General features: G+C 36.2%; 1 protein-coding gene and 1 pseudogene across 3 annotated transcripts; both read left to right on the plus strand.

Moving 5' to 3' along the window:
* Positions 1 to 303: 303 nt before the first annotated feature.
* On the plus strand, positions 304 to 26,829 carry Gr28b (Gustatory receptor 28b). Of its 3 annotated transcripts, none has more exons than XM_067768480.1 (4): positions 309 to 1,072; positions 25,675 to 26,073; positions 26,152 to 26,310; positions 26,502 to 26,829. In XM_067768480.1, the coding sequence occupies exons 1-4, from the start codon at positions 377 to 379 to the stop codon at positions 26,640 to 26,642; spliced, it is 1,395 nt and encodes a 464-aa protein (XP_067624581.1). In that variant the 5' UTR covers positions 309 to 376; the 3' UTR covers positions 26,643 to 26,829. The 3 variants fall into 3 exon arrangements, with proteins under 3 accessions (XP_067624583.1, XP_067624581.1, XP_067624582.1); XM_067768481.1 differs by lacking the exon at positions 309 to 1,072 and adding an exon at positions 4,031 to 4,995; XM_067768482.1 differs by lacking the exon at positions 26,152 to 26,310 and having other exon boundaries at positions 304 to 1,072.
* On the plus strand, positions 21,845 to 22,558 carry LOC137240177 (putative gustatory receptor 28a; annotated as a pseudogene).
* Positions 26,830 to 27,325: the final 496 nt, after the last annotated feature.

A 27,325-nucleotide genomic window follows, 5' to 3' on the forward strand; every position in this document is an offset into this window, starting at 1 on the left:
AGTTATTTTGAACGAAATCGTAACTGTAACCGCAATTGTAAATTTTATCTTAATCGTAACTGTAAACGTAGGTATGAACGTAACCGTAACTGTAACTATATATGCAGTCGCAACCGTAGCATTTAACGAAACCAAAACCGTAATTATAAATAATTCGGGTGGACGGCATAATTTCTTTTCATTTTTCCCCCTCGCACATCTGGGTATAAACACGATAAGCAAAGACAAATAAGAAATTTGCAAAAAGCTCAACAATTCCCTTGATGGCCAGTACTATCCACATAAAAACGCGCCCCTGTCACGTTATCATTTACTATTTAAAAAGTTAGAACAACGCAACTGTTTATGTCCAGTTAACATAACGCAGCCGTTACGAATGGACGCCGATACGAATAGTATTGAAACGCAGAATGTTTGCGCTACGCGTCCTCAACGCGTTACTGCTTTACGTCGATTCTTCCAAGCACAGCAAATGTACGAGAGCTTGCAACCAATATTTGTGATCACATATTGGCATGGTCTCACGCCATTTTGGATCAAGGATGATGGTGCCGGCAATAAACTATTAAAAGAATCAATATACGGTCATCTTAATACCATAATTCATGTTACGTTGTATGTGACTTGTTATGTGTTGACAATGTTAAACGACTTTGAAACGGTAGCGGGCTATTTTTTTCGTTCGGGTATATCTCGTGTTGGTGATATCATGCAAGTTATTAGTGGCCTAATCGGTATTATGATCATCTTTATAACGGCTTTATTACCAAAGCGACGTTTGCAATCGTTTTTACGTACAGTTCAGCATATCGATTTAATGTTGCGCAGTGTCGGTGTACATATTTTATATAGTAAAATTTTGCGTTATTGTTATTTGATGATATTGTTTGTATTCCTATTGGATAGCTCATATTCATTGGTTAATTTAACTCTACTAAAATCCGCGAATTTGAATCCATCAAAACCACTTTACGTAGTTTTTACGCTGCAACATACAGTCATAGGAATCGCTACTGCCATGTTTCATGGAATTTTAAAAATTGTGGAAGTGCGTTTTGTGATGTTGAATAAGGCAAGTAAAAGAGTAAAAAAACGTCCCGTAAGAATGCCTCCCTGTGATTGTCATATAGCGATTTTTACAATGTCTCCCTAACAGCAGCTTAGATTATATTCAGCCGTGCGAATTGCGCCAGTGCTCTCCTATCTTCTATTTTCCTGAGAACCAAGTGAAAGCGGCGGCCGTGTCCCAACGACAGTCGCTGCCTATCTCTCCAAGTTGTCCGCCCACTCAATGCCCTCCATCTCCCTGTACCCTTATACCCAAGCCAGCACTACTACATTGTTCGTTCCCAGTTGGCTTAGCTTTTCCACGCACTCAGAGACTAGTTCTGACTGACTGTCACCTAGTTTGGCGATGGTTTTGTTTGAGAATGCGTGTTTGGTTATTCTCGCAGAGGCACTGATATTTTGGCTCTGGGTCCGAAGACACCAGCTTCAATCCTCTTTGGAGCTTTCGATCCATCTATGCACCATACCCTCTTGTGTAGGCGTTGAAGGCTCTCTAGTCTAGCTGCATTCCATATAATCTTCTCTCACAGTTCTACTTTATATCTGTAAGACTTACTGCTTAAGGAGACCATATCTCGGGAGTTAAGATATTGGGAGATTCTCTCTTAGTTTCTCTATGTATAGTATCAAAAGTAACAAAGTGTTACGTCGGAAAAGTTTTTTAAACAAAAACTGTTAATTTCACGGCTGTTTTACATACTTTTTTCGTTCGGGGTTTCAACTAACTTTATGGACTAGCAAACCTGTTAAGTATAGAAAATATATTATTTGAACTACTACCAGATAACCCTTTCATGAATGTGATTGAACTAGGTTATGTTGAATCTACCAAGCAACAAAAATCTCACATAGGATGAATTATAGTGGATAATGTTTTCAGAATTGGTTCGAGACCCAAGCGTGATTGTCGTACATATAACCTTACCCGCTTTATCATAAAAAAAAAAGTTTATAAAGCTTTTAAAAATAGCAATTTCTATACCAATTTCCTATTGTAAGAGCTTTACAAACCTATTTTCTTTTTATGAATGAGGGGTTGGTGTTTAAATAATCATATCAGAAAAGTCAGTTATTTCAAAGACCACCAGTCTTAATCCTTTCTAAGGGGACGTCAACCCTCAGTGGGAAAATTCATAAGATTTGAACAATCAGTTTTTTAGATTAAAAAAAATATTTGGGGCGATTTACCTCCGAGAATATTTAGGCCGAGCTAATCTTCCGATTTGCGTCATGCTCCCTACGCATTGGCCGGAGTGTGTCCCCCCCCCATGTACTTGCTGTATGCCGACTTCGGACGGCGTCTGCAAAGCATGTGAAGTTTCAAGCTTCTCAGTGAAAATGGCAGAAATACATTCGCATTTTTCTAATTGAAAAAATTTGTTGAAATTTTGATGTTAATTTGGCCGGGACTTGAACCCAGGACCTTCGGTGTGGTAGGCGGTGCACGCTTCCATCACATCACGGCATTAGAAATTGTTTCTATATATGATTAATCCGAATGCGTTCTTCATAAACATTTACATGGTAGATTTATATGAACATATCTGAACAATCGGTATATATATATGGTTGATTTTTTGAAAGCTTTCCTAACCTAAGAAGATTGTTTGAAATTTTTGCAAGTACGGGGCCGTAGCTGAACCATTAGATCTGGAGGGATTGTTTTCGCTATCATTTAAGGATAACTTCGAGATAGTTTCTGTGATCAGTCGATATAATTTCGGGACTACTTCGACCACGCCGGCGTCATTTCGAACATATATTCGAGATTACTTCTGGATTGTTTTAATAATAGTTTTTTGGTTATTTCGGGATAATTTCGGGGACGTTTTTATAATCAAATAGATATAATAGCCTAATAGTCCCGAAACAGTCACGAAAGTGGTGCGGAAGGAAATCTAGAAGTGATAACGAAAATGTATTGCAGCTTGATCCAGAATGATCACTAAATAGCCCTGAATTAAAAATGAATAAATTCAAGGCGCGATAACCTCCGAGCTTATCTTCCAATTTGCGTCTTTCTCCCTTTCATTTTTTAATACAAATTGTCGGGACTACATAGCCATTTTCACTGAGAAGCTTTTCATGGAATAAATACACTCGGAGTGCTTGCCAAAGCAGCATCCCTTTGATTTCAATTGAAACAACTACTTTCTAAATTGTTTACGTCGCGTTTTCCGGCACTTGAGCCCAGGTCCTTCAGTTGGTAGTCGGCGCACGGCGCACGCCACCAGGTGTTGAATTAGATCAAAAGGTAAAAAAGGCCACATTAAAGTGAAAGGAGAGAAAGGAATAGCGAAAGGAAGGAAAAAGAGATTTAGAAAAATATAGAGTTAGAGAAGTATGAGCTAGAGAGGGAAATAGAGGCAGAGAGAAATGGAGACAGAAATAGAGAGTAAAGGAGAGAAGAAGACGGAGAAGGAGGGAGATAAAGAGAGAAATGGCCAAGGAATATTGAATAAAACGTAGAGGAAAAGGGAAAACCTTTCACGACAGAAATACTCTCAGAGGGATGACCCCGTTTAAAAAAATGTGTTTCTAATTAAACAAAAATTTCTAAAGACTTGTATGTAGCTTTTCCCAGACCTTGATCTCAGAAGATTTGGTGTAGTAAGCGAGCACGCTACCTCAGCCTTGCTTGTACGAAAATCTCCATACTTGTTTGTTTGCACGGCTTGACGGCAGAGTTTCGAGAAGAAAACAAATGTGTGTGATGCTGGAAAAAAGAAAAGAAGTAGCCAGGATGAGCTAAATTTTTCGAACCGCATTCAAAACCGTTGAAAACAAGTAAGGACATGACTGTTTTCGGGTCTTCCGAAATGAATGTTAGTAACTATTTGCAGTCATAGCTACCCAAATTAGGTTCCTATTGAATTATTTGCTGCCAGACGTATATTTGCTTGTATTTGAATAAAACCTTCTCGATTTCTTCCTCCGCAACAGGTGCAGCTGTAATGAATGGTTACTGAGTGTAATGAGAGTGGGCGATTGGCATGAACCCATCAAACAGTGAAATTATGTGATAACATTTCGCTTACACCCTCCATAAAATAAATCCTTTACACTTCTCAAAAAGGGCAATGATTCCGCAATGATTTAATTAAACCTTCTTAATATTTTAAAAGCCATCAATCAGCAAATAATTAATTTTAAAGTACCTAATCACGTGCCAATATCAATCACCACGCACACAATATCCGACTCACACGTTATCCTACTCACTGAGTATAAATACAATATCCGCTGCGTTATAACGCTTCAGTTCATAACTCAAACATACGCAGTGCAAGAATGGGTTTCTGGAAGGAGCTCTTTAGTCCTACTGATGCTTATGGCGCCGCACAAACATTAATCTGGTTCAATTTTATGCTCGGTCTAACACCGTTTCGTATTGTCGGTACGCGGTGTGGTGGTCAACGTACGTTGTGCGTTAGTCGTCTCGGTTATTTGAATACGATGCTGCAAGTGATTTTTTTCATGTATTGTTTCATACATTCGCTCGTCGATCAGTCATCTATTGTGGGATTCTTTTTTAAATCGGAAATATCACAAGTTGGTGAAACATTACAAAAATTCATTGGCTTATTGGGAATGTTGACGCTTTTCGGTATAAGTTTGAGTGAATGTCATGTCATTGTGTCGTTATGTGATACCGTCTCACATTTGGATAGACGTTTTCTTAATATTGGTGTCGTTTTCAATTATCAATATATTATGAAATTGACACATATGAAAATATTTTTAGTGGTAACATTGAATGTTTCATATATGTCGTGCTGTTTTTGGATGCTATTTCACAATGATATTTGGCCAACATTTCAAGCGATGGTCACCTTTTTCATGCCTCACGTATTTTTGTTGAGCGTAGTGGTGTTGTTTTCAACATTTTTGTTGCGTTTTCGTCAACACTTCGATTTAATTAATAAGGTAAGACAAGAAGTTACCCAAACTGGAAATTATTCTTAAAAATATTCTGCAGCGAATCACACTAGATCTAAACTACGTAGCTCAGAACTAATGCTCTCAGCAGATACAATCCGGCAACGTCACGACGTACGCATTTTTCGTATTTTTCACTGACAGCATGTGCATACGTGATGGAAAGTGAAACACATAAAAACTGGCGTAAATACATTTATTTCGTAATACATTACCAAAATAATACTATTTACTCAATTAATAGCATTCCTTAGTTTTAAACACCAATTTTACACACACGCGTGCTAAAAATCGCCAAAAACATAAAGTGCAACGTGTGCGACGTGTGTCAAAAGTAGAAAATTGGGCAAGTATGAACGATGCAACGACTGATACGTTACCTATCAGGCGTTTGCCATTAAAATAAACACAGCTAGGTTAGGTTTAACTGGTGGGTCATGAGGACCCCCACACAGTCAACTCTGCTGTCAATTTCTTTCTTAATCAACTTTTCCACATAGATCTATTAATCGAAGTTCACTGTTCAAATAGTTGATTTATTTCGATTATTCGAATAATCGCAACTCAACGCTTATTTGATTTTGCATGAAGTGTTCATACAAAAAAATTATGTATACTAGACTGGGTCGATTTATTAACCGATATCGCGCCATCGATTTTTCGATAGGATTTGGGCTCAGGAAAAAAAGTTCCACTACGCATACCCAAAAAAAATTATTTTCGAGCCTGCGAAAAAAATCAGAGACGGAAAATAATAATTTTTTTTTTCGGAGTCGAAAAAGTCCGGGTAAAAAATTGTCCTGAGTGAAAATGTTTGTGTTCTCAGGTATCCCTATAGCAATATCATGTCGAATCATTTTCCATAAAAGTCCACATATAAAATCTGTATTTTTATTTTTTGAGTCCGATAGAACTAGTTAAACTCTGACTTTTAAAAATAAAAGTCTCGAAATAAAATTGAATCCGCACTTTTATCGGATAAGCCGTTTCTTTGTTATCAAGCCGGACTTTTAACTTTTATTTCCGGACTTTTATTTTTAAAAGTCCGAGTTTAACTGGTTCTATCGGACGCAGGTAATAAAAATCGGAAAATAATTTTTATCTTGATCCAAATATATTAAAAGTCCAAAATTAATAGTTTTGCAATGAATTATATTATAAAAGGAATAATAGTTTTCGCCCCTGAAAAAATGGCGAAAGGGTAAATTTTTCGACCAAAACACTCCCCAAAAACCCAAAATATATATATATACATATATATATATATTTTTTTTTTCAAAAAACGGTTCTCGCCAACGTTTTTACAACAATTTTTTTGAAAAAAAAAGTATTTTTTGGGTTGTGGGGAGTGTTTTGGTCGAAAAATTTAGCCTTTCGCCATTTTTTTTTTTCACAGGCTCGGAAATTATGCGTAGTGGAACTTTTTTTCCTGAGCCCAAATCCTATCGAAAAATCGATGGCTCGATATCGGTTAACTTTCGTCCATACAAATCGACCCAAGTTAATGTATACGCCATGCATATACCACATATCTATATATATAAAAAGAAGTGTAGATTTTGATTGTCACTCCATAACTCGAGAACGGCTCGACAGATTGGCATGAAATTTTTAGGAAAGATACAGGAAGGAGAGATGATGGTTAGTTGGTTTTGAAATCCCAAATCGGTTTAGCCATATATATATATAAATCAAATTCTGTGTGTGTGTGTGTTCGCTATTACGGCCCATACATGACACAAAAGCCATGCGCAAATATAAAACTTGAGCTGTGTAATTGGCGTATATGGAAACGTATTTCCCACACATCAATCATCACCAATTTTGGTTATGGGTTTCTTCGATCAACGGGAAGGTTTTAGGCTAAAAATCATTTCGATATATAAAAGGGGCGTGGCACCTCCCATACAAATGGAATCTTTGGTACTGCATACCTTTGAAGGTATACATGCCAGAACATTGAAATTCAATGAGGAGTTATATGAGGTCAATCCCTAACACCACCAAGAAAATGCGGATTTGGAGAAAGGGGGCCTCCCATACAAATGGAATCTTTAGTAATGCATAACTTTGAAGGTATACATGCCAGAACATTGAAATTCAGTAAGGAGTTATATGAGGTTAATCCCTAACACGAAGAAAAGGCGGAATTGGGAAAAAGGGGGCGTGGAACCTCCCATTCAAATGGAATCTTTGGTACTGCATAACGTTGAAGGTATACATGCCAGAACATTCAACTTCAGTAAGGAGTTATATGAGGTCAATCCCTAACACCAAGAAAAGGCGGAATTGGGAAAAAGGGGGCGTGGAGCCTCCCATTCAAATGGAATATTTGGTACTGCATAACGTTGAAGGTATACATGCCAGAACATTGAAATTCAGTAAGGAGTTATATGAGGTCAGTCCCTAACACCACCAAGAAAATGCGGAATTGGGAAAAAGGGGGCGTGGAACCTCCCATTCAAATGGAATCTTTGGTACTGCATAACTTTGAAGGTATACATGCCAGAACATTGAAATTCAGTAAGGAGTTATTTGAGGTCAATCCTTAACACCACCAAGAAAGTATGGAATTGGGAAAAAGGGGGCGTGGCACCTCCCATACAAAAGGAATATATTATATATATCTGGATGTCGTAATGGTAGGATAATTAAAATTGGTAAGGAGCTATGTGACGTTAAGTCCTAAAACCTCCAGTAAAATAAGGAATGGGGAAAAACTATGGCTGCCGTACATACTTAAGTTATTTTAACACCTAAAGTTTGACTAATGCAGTCAGTTGAGTTTAGCTGTTATGCCTTTTGGACGTTTAGTAATCTGCCGCTGTTAAAAAAATTGTTTGGCTTCAGTCTATCTACATCTTCTATAAAAATTAAATTCTGTGTGTGTGTTCCCTATGAAAACGTGTTTGCTATACTTCGATCATCACCAAATTTTGGCTCGAGGTTCCTTCGGTCAAGACGAAAGTTTTTCATATTTCAGAATTAAGAATTTTAAATTAAAATGTTTTTGTTTTTGGCTATGCGAAAGAACTATCTTAGCTCCCAAAAATGATCATGTTAACAAAATCAATTATCGCTTTCAAAATCAATTTCCTGGTGAAGTGACGAAATATAAATCGATCGACACAGTTACAGATGAAGATAAAATTGTGAATTATCCAAATGAATTTCTATACTCCTTAGAACCAAAAGGAATGCCTGCGCATATATCAACTTTGAAAATTGGCTCACCAGTCATGCTTCTTCGGAATGTAATCAAAGCAACAATCATCAGCGGTAAAAGCAATACAATAATATAAAATAAGATACAATAAGATACAAGAATAAAATGTTTTAACAGAAAATTTCACCAAATATGCGTACAAAATTCAATTCAATTTACAGAACAATAAATTAAATTATCAACAAACAAAACAGAAAAAATAACGCAACATCCATTCGATCTCGGGCGTTACAACGCGCGCCTGGTAAAGCTAGTTTCTTATAAATTGAATTTTTGTTAATTTGATCGTTTAAAATCTCGAAATGCTGTGCCTCAGAAATAGTATTCCCAAGAAAAATTTTCCGAAATATCCGTTTACAGTGAGAAAAACAAAAAAAAAAAAAAAACCGATACAAAACGTTCAGGGAAAATCAATATTTAGGTAGGAAAGTAAAAAAAACAAGTAAGGAAGGCTAAGTTCGGGTTCAACCGAACATTACATACTCAGTTGAGAGCTATGGAGACAAAATAAGGGAAAATCATCTCGTAGTAAAATGAACCTAGGGTAACCCTGGAATGTGTTTGTATGACATGTGTATCAAATGGAAGGTATTAAAGAGTATTTTAAGAGGGAGTGGGCCATAGTTCTATAGATGGACGCCATTTAGGGATACCGCCATAACGGTGGACCAGGGCTGACTCTAGAATTTGTTCGTACGACATGGGTATCAAAGGAAAGTGTTAATGAGTATTTTAAAAGGGAGTGGGCCTAAGTTCTATAGGAGGACGCCTTTTAGAGATACCGCCATAAAGATGGACCAGGGGTTACTCTAGAATTTGTTTGTACGATATGGGTATAAATGAAAGGTGTTAATGAGTATTTTAAAAGGGAGTGGGCCTTAGTTTTATGTATGGACACCTTTTCGAGATATCGCCATAAACGTGGACCAGGGGTGACTCTAGAATGCGTTTGTACAATATGGGTATCAAACGAAAGGTGTTAATGAGTATTTTAAAAGGAAGTGGGCCTTAGTTCTATGGGTGGACGCCTTTTCGAGATATCGCCATAAAGGTGGACCCGGGGTGGCTCTAGAATTTGTTTGTACGATACGGGTATCAAATGAAAGGTGTTAATGAGTATTTTAAAAGGGAGTGGGTCTTAGTTCTATAGGTGGACGCCTTTTCGAAATATCGCCATAAAGGTGGACCAGGGGTGACTCTAGAATTTGTTTGTACGATATGGGTATCAAATGAAAAGTGTTAATGAGTATTTTAAAAGGGAGTGGGCCTTAGTTCTATAGGTGGACGCCTTTTCGGAATATCGTTATAAAGGTGGACAGGGTTGACTCTAGAATGCTTTTGTACAATATGGGTATCAAACGAAAGGTGTTAATAAGTATTTTAAAAGGGAATGGGCCTTGGTTCTATGGGTGGACGCCTTTTCCGGATATCGCCATAAACGTGGACCAGGGGTGACTCTAGAATGCGTTTGTACAATATGGGTATCAAATGAAAGGTGTTAATGAGTATTTTAAAAGGGCGTGGGCCTTAGTTCTATAGGTAGACGCCTTTTCGAGATATTGCCATAAAGGTGGACCAGGGGTGACTCTAGAATGCTTTTGTACAATATGGGTATCAAACGAAAGGTGTTAATAAGTATTTTAAAAGGAAATGGGCCTTAGTTCTATTCGTGGACGCCTTTTCGGGATATCAACATAAACGTGGACCAGGGGTGACTCTAGAATGCGTTTCTAAAGTTATATTTTGCGTCAATAGACCAATCCAATTACCATGTTGCATCCCTTTTTTCGTATTTGGTATATTATTATGGCATTTTTTTCATTTTTAGTAATTTTCGCTATCGAAAAAGTGGGCGTGGTCATAGTCGGATTTCGGCCATTTTTTACACCAATATAAAGTGAGTTCAGATAAGTACGTGAACTGAGTTTAGTAAAGATATATCCATTTTTGCTCAAGTTATCATGTTAACGGCCGAGCGGAAGGACAGACGGTCGACTGTGTATAAAAACTGGGCGTGGCTGCAAACCGATTTCGTCCTTTTTCACAGAAAACAGTTATCGTCCTAGAATCTAAGCCTCTACGAAATTTCACAAGGATTGGTAATGTTTTGTTCGACATATGGCATTAAAAGTATCCTGGAAAAATTAAATGAAAAAGGGCGGAGCCACGCCCATTTTGAAAATTTCTTTTATTTTGTATTTTGTTGCACCATATTGTCACGGATATTAGCATCGCTAAGTTATACCATCACTAAGGCGATGCTAAGGCCACGATACGCAGTATGTACGTCAATAATCAAATCATGTATACACATATATAAGGCAGCCGAAAGATGTCACACACAGATGCATTTACTTATACGCCTATGTATGCGCGAGAGACTGTAAACTACAAACATTCACATCAATAATTCAATCATTATGTATCTACATAAACGAATAAATAATTGCGTCTACACATATGTACGTATACGAGCAGCGGAGCGGCAATGCACAAATACATGCATATATCTTATCTGAGTTGTCACAAGAGAGAGCAATAATAAAATGTGCCCGTAGTGGTGGCTGGCGATTTTGTAGCCGAAACTAACTAGTAAATTCTGGAAATCGAAGAGCCTAGAAGTATGCAGCGTAAACTATAAAAGCGGGGCAGGCGAGTAAGAAGTAATTCAGTTTGATTTGAGTTGTCAAGCAGTTACGACTAAGATGATATCTAGCGAGCAATAGCAGTATTATTTTGAATAGTGGAGTTTCATTTGAGCTATCAGTTTGGTTATTAAGCTATTCGTTGCACAGTTTGAGTGTTATTGTGAAGTATTTTAATAAAGGCCATTTTTCCATTATTCAATATTGGAGTTATTTATTCGACAGTTTAGCGATACGAACCTAGCAAAAGGGCAAATAAGAGGAATTTGCAGCAAATTCGTTACAATATCATTACTGGAGTTGAATGTTGACATAATTTACTTATATACTGTAAAGATATTAACTTTTCTTTTAAAATTTGACTTTAAAAAAAATTTTTTTTTAAAAGTGGGCGTGGTCGTTCTCCGATTTTGCTAGTTTTTATTAAGCATACATATAGTAATAAGAGTAATGTTCCTGCCAAATTTCATCATGATATCTTCTACGACTGCCAAATTACAGCTTGCCAAACTTCTAAATTACCTTCTTTTAAAAGTGGAAGGTGCCACGCCCATTGTCCGAAATTTTACTAGTTTTCAATTCTACGTCATAAGTTCAATTCACCTACCAAGTTTCATCGCTTTATCCATATTTGGTAATGAATTATCGCACTTTTTCCATTTTTCGAAATTTTCGATATCGAAAAAGTGGGCGTGGTTATAGTCCGATATCGTTCATTTTAAATAGCGATCTGAGATGAGTGCCCAAGAATCTACATAACAAATTTCATCAAGATATCTCAAAATTTACTCAAGTTATCGTGTTAACGGACGGACGGACGGACATGGCTCAATCGAATTTTTTTTCGATACTGATGATTTTGATATATGGAAGTCTATGTCTATCTCGATTCCTTTATATATGTACAACCAACCGTTATCCAATCAAAGTTAATATACTCTGTGAGCTCTGCTCAACTGAGTATAAAAAAGGTCCAAATTCTATTTTTTTTTTACAATTTTGGGAACCTCTTTGTAATCATCGCAAATATTTTAAACTTTAAAATAAAATAAGACCAGTCATACCTCATTACCAGAGGAAAGTTTTAAAATACTTATTGAATCATTGTATATCGCACATTAGATTGAATTTAAATACACCTTATTAATCGCAAAAATGTAGACGGTTTGTACGAATACATAAATGAATGCAAGAAAATTAACATATCCTGGGCAGTGGCAGATTTAAAAGCCAGTAACATACTACTTATGTCTTTTATTTCAGAGACAACGCCAGTTTCGTAATTACTGTCATAGTATTTCTCAATAATTTCAGGGATATTAAAAACATTTTTGAGATATTTCGGTATAACATACTAAGGATTAACATTAAGATCCGTTAAATAGCAGATATTTTCGGCATTATTAATGATTTTTTTTTTCGATATTATATGAAACAATTTTTAAACTATTGTGAGCGACGGCAACTTTGCCAATACCACACCAACTGGCAACGCTACCCCAACTGTCAAACAGATGGATACATAAACGAAAGAAGAAGAGGGTAAATACTTGGACAACGAACGTGTCATACACCACGCCTTCAATACATTTATTTCATTTTATTAAATTTATATCTATATTCATGTAAATTTCAAAACTTTAATCAATAAACTTAATTTTTGATATCACACAAGCAATTGTGTGCCTACAGTTTCAGAGTGGGATCAGAATCCACTTGCTTCGAATAACAAAATCAAAAGCGTGTGATTTTGTGGCAGCGCATGTGAGTACATGCAAAACGGCAAGTCACCTTTATTTTCTTGCAACGAAATACGAAATGTGCAGCGACTGCGCATAGTAACTGCGACGCAGCAGTGACGGAACGACGAATAAGTACTACTTAATAACGTAAAGCAGTGGACTTAAAACGAAATCGCTCAGCAGCAGCGACAACGAAAACGACTACAAGCAAGTAGGCAACGATACAACGGCTAGCAAGCATCGCTCAGCAACGTCAAAACGAACGAAAAGGAATTTGCAACGTAAAAACGAAAAATCATTGGTTTATACATAAAAATGGTGAAAATAAACGAACTTAAAGTAGAGCAATTGAAGAAATTGCTACGCTAACGAGATTTGGCAACGACGGGCACAAGGGATCAATTAATACAGCGTCTCGGTGCACACGAGGAATCTGATGAAGTGGACATACAGGACGGGAATGTTCAGGAAGAATCATCTCAAGTGTTAACGATATCCCAGCTACAGCAAGAAATGAAGCAACTTCGTGAAATGATGGCGCAGTTTTTGCAAACGCAGAACGCCAACGCTAGTGACAACACGTCAAAGGTAGCAGAGCAGCGCGCAGAAAAAGACAGCACGGTAGCAGGCGACGAAAATGCAAACGAACGTAATAGAAACGACGAGATTGTTCTTAAAGACGATGACAGCGCAGTGTCAGCTAATGGTGGCGCAACACTACGAAATCAAGGAAATACAAATTTTTCAAACGGAAATATGAGGCAAGCATCGGTCAAAGAAATTTCGCATACCCTGCCGGAATTTGATCCGACAAACAACGCAAGCATAACCGTAGAGCAATTTATAGATAGGGTCAATAAAGTTGTAGAGGCCTATCGATGGGATGAAAGAATTTTGTTATTGGCTGTATACACCCGATTAAAAGGTGCCGCACGTATGTGGTTGGATGCATCACCCACAATGCACACAGCTTGGAACGATTTTGCCAACGCTTTGCAATGCGAGTTTGGCTCAGTGAAAGACGAAGCGGAAATTCACTTTGCCATGGCTAATGTGACACGACGACCAAAAGAAACCGTGAAGGAATATTTTTTCCGTATATCAGCACTAGGTATTCGGTACAAGCTTAGTGAAGCAGCAGTCATCAGATACGCTAGGTCGGGTTTGAAACACCGTGAGCTCCAGCACAGTATAGGAGCAATGAAGTTTGCAACGATGAAGCACATGCGCGATGCAATCGAGTATTATTTCATTAATCGTGGCGAGGCTAGTGATCCGCATGCAAATCTAGTAATCAAACGAGGTGAAGCAAAAACAAAATTGTACGCTGTAGAGAAAGGAAACGAGACGAAACCGCAGCTGAAATGCTACAACTGCAACGAACCGGGGCATTTCTCAAACAAATGTCCACTACCACAGAAACGTCATCGCTGTACAACCTGCAACAAAGTACATCCAAATGGAGGAAATTGCGATAAAACGACGGCAGCTACAAGACGACTTGGGGCAAATAATCTCGATGGATGTTTCCACGATCGCTTTTATCGATACTGGTAGCCAGTGCAGTATTATACGTAACTCAGTGGCAAATCGTATAAATGCAAAACGTAAAAAGTGTTGCATGCAAGTAAAAGGTATTTGTGGAGGAACACGAATTATCCACGAGTCTATGGTCATAGACATAATCATCGATACAGCTGTCATAAGAGCTGAAGTTTACATCGCTGACGACGAGCTACTTCAAGAAGAAATACTTTTAGGACAAGACGTCATTGTCAACGCCAACGTTACAATGAAGATTGAGGATGGTCGAACTATTTTCGGGAATAAACGAGCTACAGCAGATTTGGTAAAATCCGAATGTAAAATTGTCAAACTTTTGTCTAATTTCAGAGTTCCAACTGAGCAAGTTAAAATGCAAAATCTTTTGACGAGTTATGAAGATGTTTTCTCTAACGGGTTAAGCGGCATCGGCAGAACCGATGTGGTCCAAGCGAGTATCGAACTGGAGAACAGTCAGATTGTATCCCAACCTCCATATCGCATTCCAGAGCCGAAAAGAGGCATCGTCAATAGTATGATCGACGAGCTATTAGAAAATGAAATCATCACGAAATCCACATCCGAGTATGCTAGCCCAGTCGTACTCGTGAAAAAGAAAAATGGAAGTGATCGATTATGTATCGATTACCGACGCATCAACAAGTTAACGAAAAAGGAGAACTTTCCGGTCCCAAATATCGAAGAAAGGCTGCAAGAAGCCAAACGTTTTCGTAATTTTTCGTCGCTAGATCTGAATAGTGGCTACTACCAAATCGCAATGGCAACCGATAGTCAAACATTCACCGCATTTATTACCACCGACGGATTGTACGAGTTCAAACGTATGCCGTTTGGGCTTAAGAACGCACCAGCAGTTTTTAATCGACTCATGGCCGAAATACAAAAACGAGTGAAGAAAGGCGACATGCTTCACTACATGGACGACATTCTGATTGGCAGCAACTCTTTCGAAGAAATGTACGATAAACTTTTCCGAACACTTCAAGTGTTACGATCATGTGGACTCACACTAAACGTCAATAAGTGTGAATTGTTCAAACAAACCATCACATTCTTAGGACATCAACTACATCCTACAGGCATCAGTCCAGGAGAAGTTAAGACAAATGCAATAGCCAACTTTCGGCCACCACGAAACGTCACCGAAGTACGCAAATTCTTAGGTCTTAGCGGCTATTTTCGCAAGTTTGTCGCCGGATATTCCATCATATCTGAACCGTTACGTCAGTTACTACGCAAGAATACAAAATTCGTATGGGGAGAACAACAAGAATCAGCATTTAACAAATTGAAACATATGCTCATCTCAAAACCAACAAGCGTCCTAATGCAAGCCGAGAAGGGGCAACTCCAGCCGATTGCATACTTTAGTCGATCCACTACAGATAACGAGAAGCGTTTTCACAGTTATGAGCTGGAAGCTTTGGCGGTCGTGGAATCATTGGAAAGATTCAAGTATTACGTATATGGAAAGAAGATTCGAGTCATTACTGATTGTAACGCTCTGCGGACTACAATGGAAAAACGAGAACTGATACCACGTAGTTGAGAATCTAGGAATTCGACGTTGAGATCATTCACCGACCAGGTTCCCGTATGGAACATGTGGATGCACTTAGCCGTATGCCATATGAATGCGCCCACGAGATGGAAACCGCTGATCTCAAAATTGCTAAAACAATCATCGACAAGCCGGATTGGTTATTCAGCATCCAATTGCAAGATGATAAACTCAAGAACATCGTCGACGAGATGAGGAATGGTACAAATCCAGAACACTCGGATTATGTCATCGAGTTAGGACGTCTATACAGGAAGTACAACGACAAACTTCTATGGGTAGGCCCGAAGCAAATACGACAAGTGATGTTACATGAATGCCACGACAAAGCAGGTCACATGGGCGTCGATAAAACGATAAAGCGCATTCTCAATATGTTTTGGTTTCCTCGCATGCGTAATTACGTGAAGAGCTACATCAAATCCTGCGTCGGATGCGCTCTGAACAAAACACCAGGTGGACGACGAGAAGGCCAGTACCATTACGACAACGTTAAGCCGATACCATTTAATACAATTCACGTCGACCATTTAGGTCCGTTTCCGAAAAGTTCCAAACGCAACGAGCACATATTGACCATTGTCGACTCATTCACGAAATTTACCATAATACGCGCAGTAAAGAGCACAGCAACAAATCACGTAATCCAGGTGTTATTAGAAGTAACGAGCTACTTAGGAATGCCTGAACGCATCATCTCCGATCGCGGAACGGCTTTCACTTCAAAAACGTTCCAGAAGCTTTGCAACGAAAACAACGTCAAACATGTTCTCAACGTTGTGCGTACTCCACGTGCAAATGGTCACGCCGAATGAATGAATCGCATTATACTATCCATGCTATTACCGACAACCCAAAATGGAAAACGATGGGACGACGATCTACGCCGGATCCAATGGTGCATCAACACCATGCCCAACAAGACTACCGGTTGTGTTCCATTCCAGTTACTCTATGGGTATACGCCACGAGATATCCTGCACAACCAGCTCATCCAAGCGCTCCAAGATGATTCCAATGACATGATGACCGATACCGAATTACAGCAGCTACGAGGAGATGTAGCTAATCGCATCGACGGTATTCGAGCACACGCAAAAGCTCTGTACGACTCGCAGCACTCCAGGCCGAAGACGTATAACGAAGGTGATCTAGTGCTTACCACGAATGAACCGATGAGCACGGGTACATCACGTAAGCTGGAACCTCGATACAAAGGTCCTTTCATTGTTAGCAAGGTATTACCAAATGACCGCTACGTGATAGAAGATCTCCCTCATGCTGAAAGAACACAACGCCACTATACATCCGTCTTTGCATCTGATCAAATACGACCATGGTGTCAGTTACCACCTGATGATCTTGATGACATCAGTGACAACGAAACCAGCATTTCGAGCGAGGGCGCTACGAATGGTCAGGAAAGCCGACTGTGAGCGACGGCAACTTTGCCAATACCACACCAACTGGCAACGCTACCCCAACTGTCAAACAGATGGATACATAAACGAAAGGAGAAGAAGAGGGTAAATACTTGGACAACGAACGTGTCATACACCACGCCTTCAATACATTTATTTCATTTTATTAAATTTATATCTATATTCATGTAAATTTCAAAACTTTAATCAATAAACTTAATTTTTGATATCACACAAACAATTGTGTGCCTACACTATTTCAAAAAGAGTTCCTGACCTTCACTATTAATTAATAGCGAAAATAGTGGCAAGATATATTTTATAATCAAAGGAGCATTTAATGCTGCAAGTGGGTAGAAATTATTAATTTAGGCACAAAATTTATGATTATATCAAAAGCTAACTTCAAACTACCAATGGCATTTTACAAGAAGGAAACAATGCCCAATCAGCCGATATGGACCTTTTATTTGAATGCCTAAAACTAAACCTAAACCTAAACCTAAATTAGATCCCCGAGTGATCTTCGAATAACTCTCGAATGAGTTCCAAATGATCCTGGAAGAACACTAAAATAGTCCCCAAGATCATTATGAAATGACCACAAATTAGACCCGAAATGATCCCAGGAGAGCCCCGAAATATACTTCAAAAGCATCCCGAAATTACCCCAAAGTGATCCCTAAATGATCCCGGTAGAATCCACGAAATAATACTCAAATGACTGAGTTTTTTTTTCTTTAAGGTTTACTTACCTATTCGAATAAGCGTTCATCAGCGATTATTCGAATAATCGACGACGTATGAATAATCGATTTTAACTAATCGAATATAAAAGCATTCGATTAATCGAATATCACGAGCTATAATAAGATGAAGAATTCAACATTGGTTTTAGCTATGAGTGCTTTTACACTTTGCAAGTGAAATTATTTTTCCTACCCTTTGGTACTTTTCCATCGTTTTTAACAATAAAAAGCGCATTTTAACAAAAGATTAGCAGATAAAATATGTTAGCGATTATTTTTCTTGTATAGTGCGAATATTTATAACACCGCTTCGCGAAATTTTGTATGTAAATGAGCAAGGTGAGATAAATTTCAATTGCTAAGTCTGAAGTTCCTTTGTATTTACAAACAAAAATCTTGCTTCTAAATGTGTGCTTTCACAGGTAGTACTTTTCAGTGACATTGGGACGTCCTACGAAATGCAAAGACCTTTTGAATACGTTTTTAATTGCTTCAGTCTTAGATAGTGGTGAACGATACTATCAGTTAAAATAATCGGCAAGTATAAGGACTTTTCAATCCGCAACTATTCTTAAAAAAAATGTATCTATGAAATTTTTAATTTTATTTTTTAATAACAAAAACTTATTTATGAAACTGTTAGTGTTCGAATAATGCCAGTTAAACGATAAAATCAAATAAACGATTTTCAATCAATATAAAATATAGAGTAAGCGAATCGACGAGTGGATTAGCTGAATAATCGATTGTAAACAAGAGTCCTAACACACATAAGAAACAGCGAACAGAAAAATAGCAGTATCAATCTTAATTTTTCGTCAATTTAATTCTTTTCTTCCAAAGGGCGTCATGTTACCTTTCAATTTTCCTTACAAATTCGCGAAAGGGGACCTACAGATTTTATAGCGACTCCGAACGGCATCTGCATGGAATTTTCACTGAGAAGCTTTTCTTCGCATAAATATACTCTATACGAGTAGCGATCCCGCTTAAAGATTTTTTTTTCCAATTTAAAAACTTGTTATTTAAGATTTTGATGTTGCTTTTCACGGGCCTTGAACCCAGGAACTTATGGTGCGCTAAGCGAGCACGCTACATCTCACCACCTGTGGTTACTAACCGTATCCTAATACCAGCTGCCAGTGGTTTAAATACACGAACCGCTCATCACTAATGGGAAATGCTTGGTCCTTAATGAAGAGATAAAATCTTTACACTTTTTTATTATATTCATAAAATAAATATATTGAGCATACTCTTGCTCACTTGCTAAAGGTTAGTTAACTCTGCTCCGTGAACGAATTCACTTAAAACTTTTTATAACAAAAATATGTACCGTTACATTTCGAATGCCGTGCACAATTTAAAACAGGATTATCGATATCCGCGCAATATTTACGCGAGTCTTCGTATTTATTTCTTTTTATCATATTTTTTCGGTTTAATACCATACCATATTGGTATTTCGAATAAAACCCGTAAACATTTTTTACGAATAGCACCATTCGGTTATTTGAATATGCTTTTACGTTTCACTTTTACATATTCGAATATAATATATAGCATAGTGAATAATCATACGATTATCGATTATTTTTTTGCAACAAAAGTATCACAATTGACGGATACATTACAAAATTTAATAGCGTTTTTGGTTTTGTGGTAGCCATAGCATTTTGTTTTATAAAACGAAAAAAATTTCGTAAACTAATAAAGCAGATCAATCGTGTGGAGGAACGTTTCTATAATGTGGGCGTGTCATTTCTACAAAAACGTGCTGCAACACAAACTAATCGAATTTCGTTTACGTTATTCGCTTTAACGATCGGTTACTTTAAACTGAGTATGACGGGTATATTGGCACGAAGTAATATTCATGTAACATATCCGGCTTCTGTATCCTACTTGTCATTGCATATACTCGTATCTGGTATAGTGATAATGTTTTATGCATCATTTATAAATTAACGCAACATTTTCGCGCCTTGAAAAGAGTTGAGTAAAACATGAAGTTAGCTGAAGTGAATATTTTTGATTTTGTGTTATGCTATGTGGGTGTGGGGCGAATGGCTGGGATTAAGTAGATATTAATAGGAAGATATCATCAAAGCAACATTACAGAAACTTGATAACATCATGCACTCATTCCTTTGGAAACTCCCTTTACATGTTTCCCCTGCCCTCATTTATTACGAATTTGCTCGAATATGCCAAATGACGATATACCAATGTAGTAATTATAGTATTGGTATTTGAACTTATAATTAATTATATTTATTTGACTTCCATGCATAGAATTATCCAAATTCGAAGAACAATTGTTGATAGGTAATACATCGATAATAAATGTGATTACTTTGTATTCATTATGCTTTTTAAGTTTCAACATCAAAACGGTGTTGTTAGGAACTACCACGAGGAACCCGGTACAATGAACCTTAAGAACCGGGCTTTGTTATATACGAAACTCAGTTAAAAAAGATTAAAATAACGGATATGGCAAACTTAACTTGATATTAGAAAAGCCAAAGAAGTTATTTCAAAATAATCCAGCTTTAGAAAAAAATTTGAAATCGATTGAAGGTCCGTGCTTTGCTTTCTTTAACAGAAGGCCTCACTTCGCCGAGTTGATCAATATATGTATTGCAATTATTTCTTGTTTGCACGAGCCAAATCTCTCACGAGTAGTAGAATTCATTAACTATTAATGATGTGATCTTTCGCAATTTCGATTGCCAAATCGATCAAGCTTTGGACTAACTTACTTAGTTTTCACAATGATAACGATATAATAATTATATTTAGTTTAAGTTCAAGAAAGGTGGCTTCTGATATAATGCTATTAACAACGTTAAAAAAATCGTCTATTGTTTAGCGGCTAAATCTGATTGTAGGCTAACGAATTGCGGTAAAATGGTTACTGAATACCATAGAGAATATCTTTAAAAAGGAGTTACTTTAAACTGTTTACAGTTTTAGTAGAACTCAATAACTTTTACAATGCGACTTGTCGATATTTTAACTAACGATTGTGTATCGTCATCACTGATATGGTGAAAAATTCGTTAAGTTTAAATTGAAGAAAATTGCTATTGAAAATCGACATGGTTATATATATCATTTCGTTCTAAAGCAATGGCGAATGCTGTTTCAAATTCTAGAGAGTTCCAGTACAGTAGTGGATTTCCCTGATTTTTTTTATCGACTTTCGCAATCGCTTTATTAGCTAATCTTTTATCAACTTTGTTTCTAAATAATAGAATATAATTTTAAGAATGTCAACGGCATTAGCTGGAATTTCAGTATTCTTCTTCTTGTCGTTTTAGTGAATAGCAGAATTTCTATCGCAAGCAAAAAATCGTTACTTAAATTTCATCGTTAAAAGTTAGTAATTTCTGCACAGTAATGGAATTCACTAACTTTTTTAACGATATGTGCCTTCACTATATGATCGATAATTATAACCAGTTCGATATTCAATAAACATTATTTATCGATATTCTTTTATCCAATATCAGGAATTTTCGCTAATAATTTGAGGATATTTTAAGTTTATTAGCGATATTATTTCTAAAACGACTTTTTTATTCGTTAAGACTGAATATAATTATATCTCGTTAGCGTTGTTAAATATAAGTTTATAAATAGCTTAATCGGTATAGCAAGCGAAGAAAAGTTAATGAATTCCACTACAAGTCGACTGAACCGATTCTTTAAATATGTGCATCCGCTCATCACTAATGAGAACGCTTATTTTGTAATGAGGGATGAGGGTAAACTACGAATATCTCGATAACATCTTTTATTTTTATTTATTTTTTTTTTCATTAGTAATGTTCCCAGCCATATACTTGCTCGGCGGATACAACATATGTTTTAGTTACGTTTACTACGTTAACGAAGCCAGTTAATATTTTTTAATATAAAAATATGTTCCGTTACATTTCCGACGCATTGCACAATTTAAAACAGGATTATCGACATCCGCGCAATATTTACGCGAGTCTTCGCGTTTATTTCCTTTTATCATATTTTTTCGGTTTAACACCATATCATATTGGTATTTCGAATAAAACGCGTAAACATTTTTTACGAATAGCACCATTCGGTTATTTTAATATGCTGATACGTTTTATAATTATATATTATAATATAATTCATAGTATATTGCATAATCATACATTACTCAATTATTTTTTTACAACAAATATTTCACAATTAACGGATTCTTTACAAAAATTTAATGGGGTTTTTAGTTTTTACGTGGCTATCTTATTTTGTTTTCTAAAACGCAAGAAACTTAATGAACTCATAAAGCAGATGTATCAAGTCGAGGAACGCTTCTATAATGTGGGCGTGGCATTTATACAAAAATGTGCTGCAACGCAAACTAATCGATTTTCGTTCATAATATTCATCCTAATGGTCATCTACTTTCAACTCAGTATATTCGGTATATTGACTCGGAATAATATTAATGTTGAATATGCGGCTTGTGTATCATACTTTGCGCCCAATGTACTCGTGTCTGGCATCGTGATAATGTTTTACGGCATCGTTTATAAATTAACGCAGCATTTTAGAGCATTAAATAGAGTTGAGTAACATAGTGATGAAGATAAGCTATCAATTGTGTCAATATAAATACTTGTTAAAATTAATTCCTATGCTGGAATTCTGTAACTTTTTTTTAACGATATTCGCCATCGCTATGCAACGAACCCATAAATATAGCGATTTAACTAACACTAACGTTTTTAAAGGTTTTTCAACCACTTTTTATCGATTTTCGGTAAACTTTGATCAGCTATTGTTGCTTAACTATAGAAGCTAACTTTGAGATTGTCAACGGCATTGGCTGCAATTTCATTATTCTTCTATGTAAATAAATAATAACTGTCACCTCGTAAAAAAAATAAAAAATAAATTTAAGGCGCGATAACCTACGAAGGGATCTAAGGCCGAGCTTCTCTTCCAATTTGCGTCGTGCTCCTCTTGATTTTCCCTACAAATTGGCCGGAGGGGACCTACTTGTTTTATGCCGACTCCGAACGGCATCTGCAAGGCAGATGAGTCTTCACTGAGAGCTTTTCATGGCAGAAATACACCTGGAGCGCTTGCCAAACACTGCCGAGGGGCGACCCCGCTTAGAAAAATTTTCTTATAATTGAAAAAACATTATTTCTAAAATTTTGATGTAGCTTTGCCCGTGGAGTGAACCCAGGGCATACGGTGTGGTAGGCGGAGCTCGCTACCATCACACCACGGTGGCCGCGGTCACCTCGTATGCCATATTAAAACTGAGTTAGTACATAGCACAATCGTTATAGTAAGCCAAAAATCGTTAGTTTAAATCTCGACAAATAGCATCCGTAAAAGATATTGAATTCAAGCAGAGATATTGTCGCTGGATAATCGAAAAATATTGAACTTTTTTAACGGCATTAGCTTTAAAGCCATTTTTCTTTCTGTAAACTTAAAAATGTTCACCACGTTAGCCATGCTAGTACTGAATTAGTGAATAGCACAATCGTTATCGCAAACTACAAACTCGTTAACCAAAATCTTGACGAACCGCATCGTTAAAAGTTATTGAACTCGCGTACTGAAAAACTATCACAAAGTGTTTACTGAGGGCAAGCCTACCGATAACGCTAAAAATTTTTAGTATGTCATTGCAAAATCAATAGGCAAAACTTTAACTTAAAAACTTACGATTGCGAAACCGATTTTGCCATTCAACGCTAATTATATGATAATCATATTTAGTTTAAATGGAAGAAAAGTGTCTTCAAAGAAAAACTCCATAACAACATCAAAACAATCTTCTATTAGTTAGCAACAATTGCTGATTGTAAATCACCGTATATAAATAAAAAACTGTTTCTGAATACTTATTCTAATACTGAATTCGCTAATACTATATCAATGTCAAAGTTAGTTGAAAAAAAGTTGAAGAAATATCACCTTGGTGCTGTCGCTGAAACTAAGTTAGGTCAGACTCGGTATTGCAAACTAAAAATTATTATTCGAAAGCTAGACAAATTACAAGCTTATTATAAGTTAACGAATTTTGATAAAAAAAATAGTTACTGTATACCGAAGTCGTTATAGTTATTGATTAGATAATTATGCGAATTTCATTTAAAAAAAACGTGGGAGAATTCCACTATTATAGTGGAAAATCGTTAACTAAGTTCTCGAAAATTGTATCTTTAAAAGTTAGTGAAATCCTCCACTGTACCCAGAAATAGTTTATCGGCATTCAGAGAAAATATGTACATGACTTAAGGCTAAGACTTTAGTATAAGTTTATTTATATTTACTCAAAATAGTTACTACCAAAAAAATTTTTAATTACAGTAGAATCGCGAAAAAGTTAACCAAAATGTCCCAAGGGTAGTTGTTTTTCCGAAATATTAACTTTTCCAAGCGGTTTTTAAATTTAAAAAAAAAATGCAGTAATAAACATAGTATTTGGGATATAACACATTGAATTTATTTAAATGACTTAGTTTTAATCATTACAGAGCATAAACTTAGATTTAATTTATACTGAACTGTAAATATCGACGTGTCATATGAAACGCTACACTTTAAAATTTTTTTACAAACAAATGCAATGAAAAAAATTTTGTAAGTATTACTTTTCGTATGGCACGTCGAAATGTGCTTATTAATTTGTAAGAGCTTAAAGATGCAGTCGAGACTTGTTTTCTTTTTTTTTTTTTTTAGTTGTAATAGCTTTTGACAATTTTCGCCCGTATTTTAATAAGAACTGATATCTGATTTGTATCATTATTGTTCTCATACCACTTTATTAAGTTATTGGTGCATCCAACTGCTTCCGAAAAACTCACTTTCTGTCGTTGCATATCTTGCTCAATTAATTATTTAATTCAATTAAATTAAATTATTTTTGAGTGCTAAACTACTTTCGACACTGTAAAGAAAGTGAAACAACACCTTTTAGTCGTTTGCAAATACAAGTTGAAAACTAGCAACTGAAGAAGACACCACGCGAGTGTTGAAACATTTGTCTTGTAAAAATAAAAACAAAAAAACTTAAACGACTAAAAGGTGTTGTTTCACTTTCTTTACAGTATATCTTGCTCGATAGCTGATTCTTCGTTATAATTATCAGACACTTTGCAATCTTCGTCATCTTCCGTAATTTGAGCGTCGTTCCAATTTTCAATGTCGTCAATACTGGCGTCAACACCACCCACTTTTGATAATAACACAGAAATAGGGGAATACCCGCACTTGGTTTTATTGCCAAACAAACTTTTGAATTTAAAAAAAGCTTAGAAAAGTTAACCAATAGTTAACTTTTTAGAGCGCTACGTGGACGCTCAAGCTCGGTCAACTTAGCCGAGCGTTTAACTTTCTCGAGAGTTAACTTTTTCGCGATTCTACTGTATGTAGAACCTCCGACGACAAAGAACAGGAAGCTGTCACACTGGCGATAGGTTATTCCACATAACATATTGTCTTACTCAAGATAATCCAAAAATTATTGTACAAGTTACAAATTTAAATTAAATTGTAATAATTATGTAAAAAAGAAAAGTGTTTTTAGCGTTAAAATACGCAAATTTCGAGATAAATTTCCCCAGTGGTGAATTACCTAACCGCAAATTGATGGTTCACTGTTTCCCACAATTCTTTCTGTTGATGATTAATTACGTTTCTAATTTTCTTCGTTAGTATATACTTTTCATATCTCCTTCTCTCTCTTTCTCGCTCTGTTTTTGCAGGTGTTAAAGAACTTAGCGCTTCAATGGGATAACACCGTCATTAAACCAATACCGAAACAACGTTCATTGCAATGTCTCGACTCATTTTCTATGTACACCGTTGTCACCAAGAATCCCAGTGAGATTATACAAGAATCAATGGAAATACATCATATGATATGTATGGCTGCATCTACAGCCAATAAATATTTCACCTACCAGCTATTAACTATAATATCGATTGCATTTTTGATAATCGTATTTGATGCTTACTATGTTTTGGAGACATTATTGGGCAAATCGAAACGTGAAAGTAAATTCAAGACAGTAGAGTTTGTTACATTCTTTTCATGTCAAATGATTTTGTATTTAATTGCAATTATCTCGATTGTGGAGGGCAGTAATCGTGCTATAAAGAAGGTAAAGAATTTTAAATGGGCGTGGTCTTCGGTATCAAATCTGTATGATTTTCGCTATGTCTCTTTCTATTTATTTTAGAGTGAAAATACTGGTGGTATTGTGCACTCACTACTCAACAAAGCAAAAAATGCGGAAGTAAAAGAAAAATTACAACAATTTTCTTTACAACTTTTGCATTTGAAAATAAATTTTACAGCTGCTGGTTTATTCAATATAGATCGAACACTGTATTTTACGGTATGAAAAAACAAACAATTTTAAATATGCTTGTAGCCTTCTAAACGAGGCAAATTGGTATCGATACTTTTTTAAAAATATTAATTTATTCACTACTCGATATTTATTAGTGTGTACTTCACAAAATATCGATTATTACATCACTGCTCTAAATATATATTTATTTAATTTTTTCTAATTTTATATTACAGATAAGTGGTGCCTTAACCACCTACTTGATTATACTTCTACAATTCACATCTTCAAATGCGCCTGCACAACAGTCAGTTCCAGTGAGCGATAATACAACAAAGTTGATGACTTTATTATCGAATAAAACAGCTGTTGCATAAAACCAACATTTTGAAGTTAGTGTAAAGTGCACTTTTTTTATGAAAAAAATGTTACTTGTTTAATAAAACATGACTTACACAATTGCCTTTCGGGTTGGTTAACTTGTAATTAAAAGTCGATATATGTATATTTATTTATTTTACAATAATAAAAATGTATATTTATGTTAATTTACATATATCTATTGTGTAATAACTTTATAATTCATTAAAAGATATGTGAGTATGTACTTGAAAATATTTTGATAATAATAGTTCTAGTTGGAAACTAGTATTTTTTCTGACTTGTTTGGTGATCAGTGCTTCTATCTTAAGGGCCAATTAATGGTGACTTATAACCATAAAACCATAACCAGATAAAACAGCTGATCGAACCTACCTTATGGATATCAATGTAATCTATTAATGGTACCATACCATAACGCTAACGCCATAACCATACCATAGCCAACCAATTGGTTTTTGGTTTCTCACCATATCCGCAAAGACTTGCAGAAAATATAAAAAAAGGCAGCAAAATATTTACTGACCGTTATTTTACATCGATAAAGCTGCTAGATTTTTTGATGGAAAAAGAAATATTTGCTACTGGTACAATTCAACAAAACCGAATCCCCAAAGAGCTGCGAGCAAAACTTTCAACAGACCATGACCTTCTGAAAAGAGGCAGAAGTACCTTTAAT

This window comes from Eurosta solidaginis, chromosome 2 (assembly GCF_040869045.1).
Source record: "Eurosta solidaginis isolate ZX-2024a chromosome 2, ASM4086904v1, whole genome shotgun sequence".
Lineage (NCBI taxonomy): Eukaryota > Metazoa > Arthropoda > Insecta > Diptera > Tephritidae > Eurosta > Eurosta solidaginis.

What these genes read in the sequence shown, in the direction of transcription:
- Gr28b (XM_067768480.1), top strand. Translation starts at nt 377, where the DNA reads ATGGACGCCGATACGAATAGTATTGAAACGCAGAATGTTTGCGCTACG. An exon ending in GTTTTGTGATGTTGAATAAG is followed by an intron (nt 1,073 to 25,674) that starts GCAAGTAAAAGA and finishes CTGTTTTTGCAG; the next exon opens with GTGTTAAAGAACTTAGCGCT. An exon ending in GTAATCGTGCTATAAAGAAG is followed by an intron (nt 26,074 to 26,151) that starts GTAAAGAATTTT and finishes TATTTATTTTAG; the next exon opens with AGTGAAAATACTGGTGGTAT.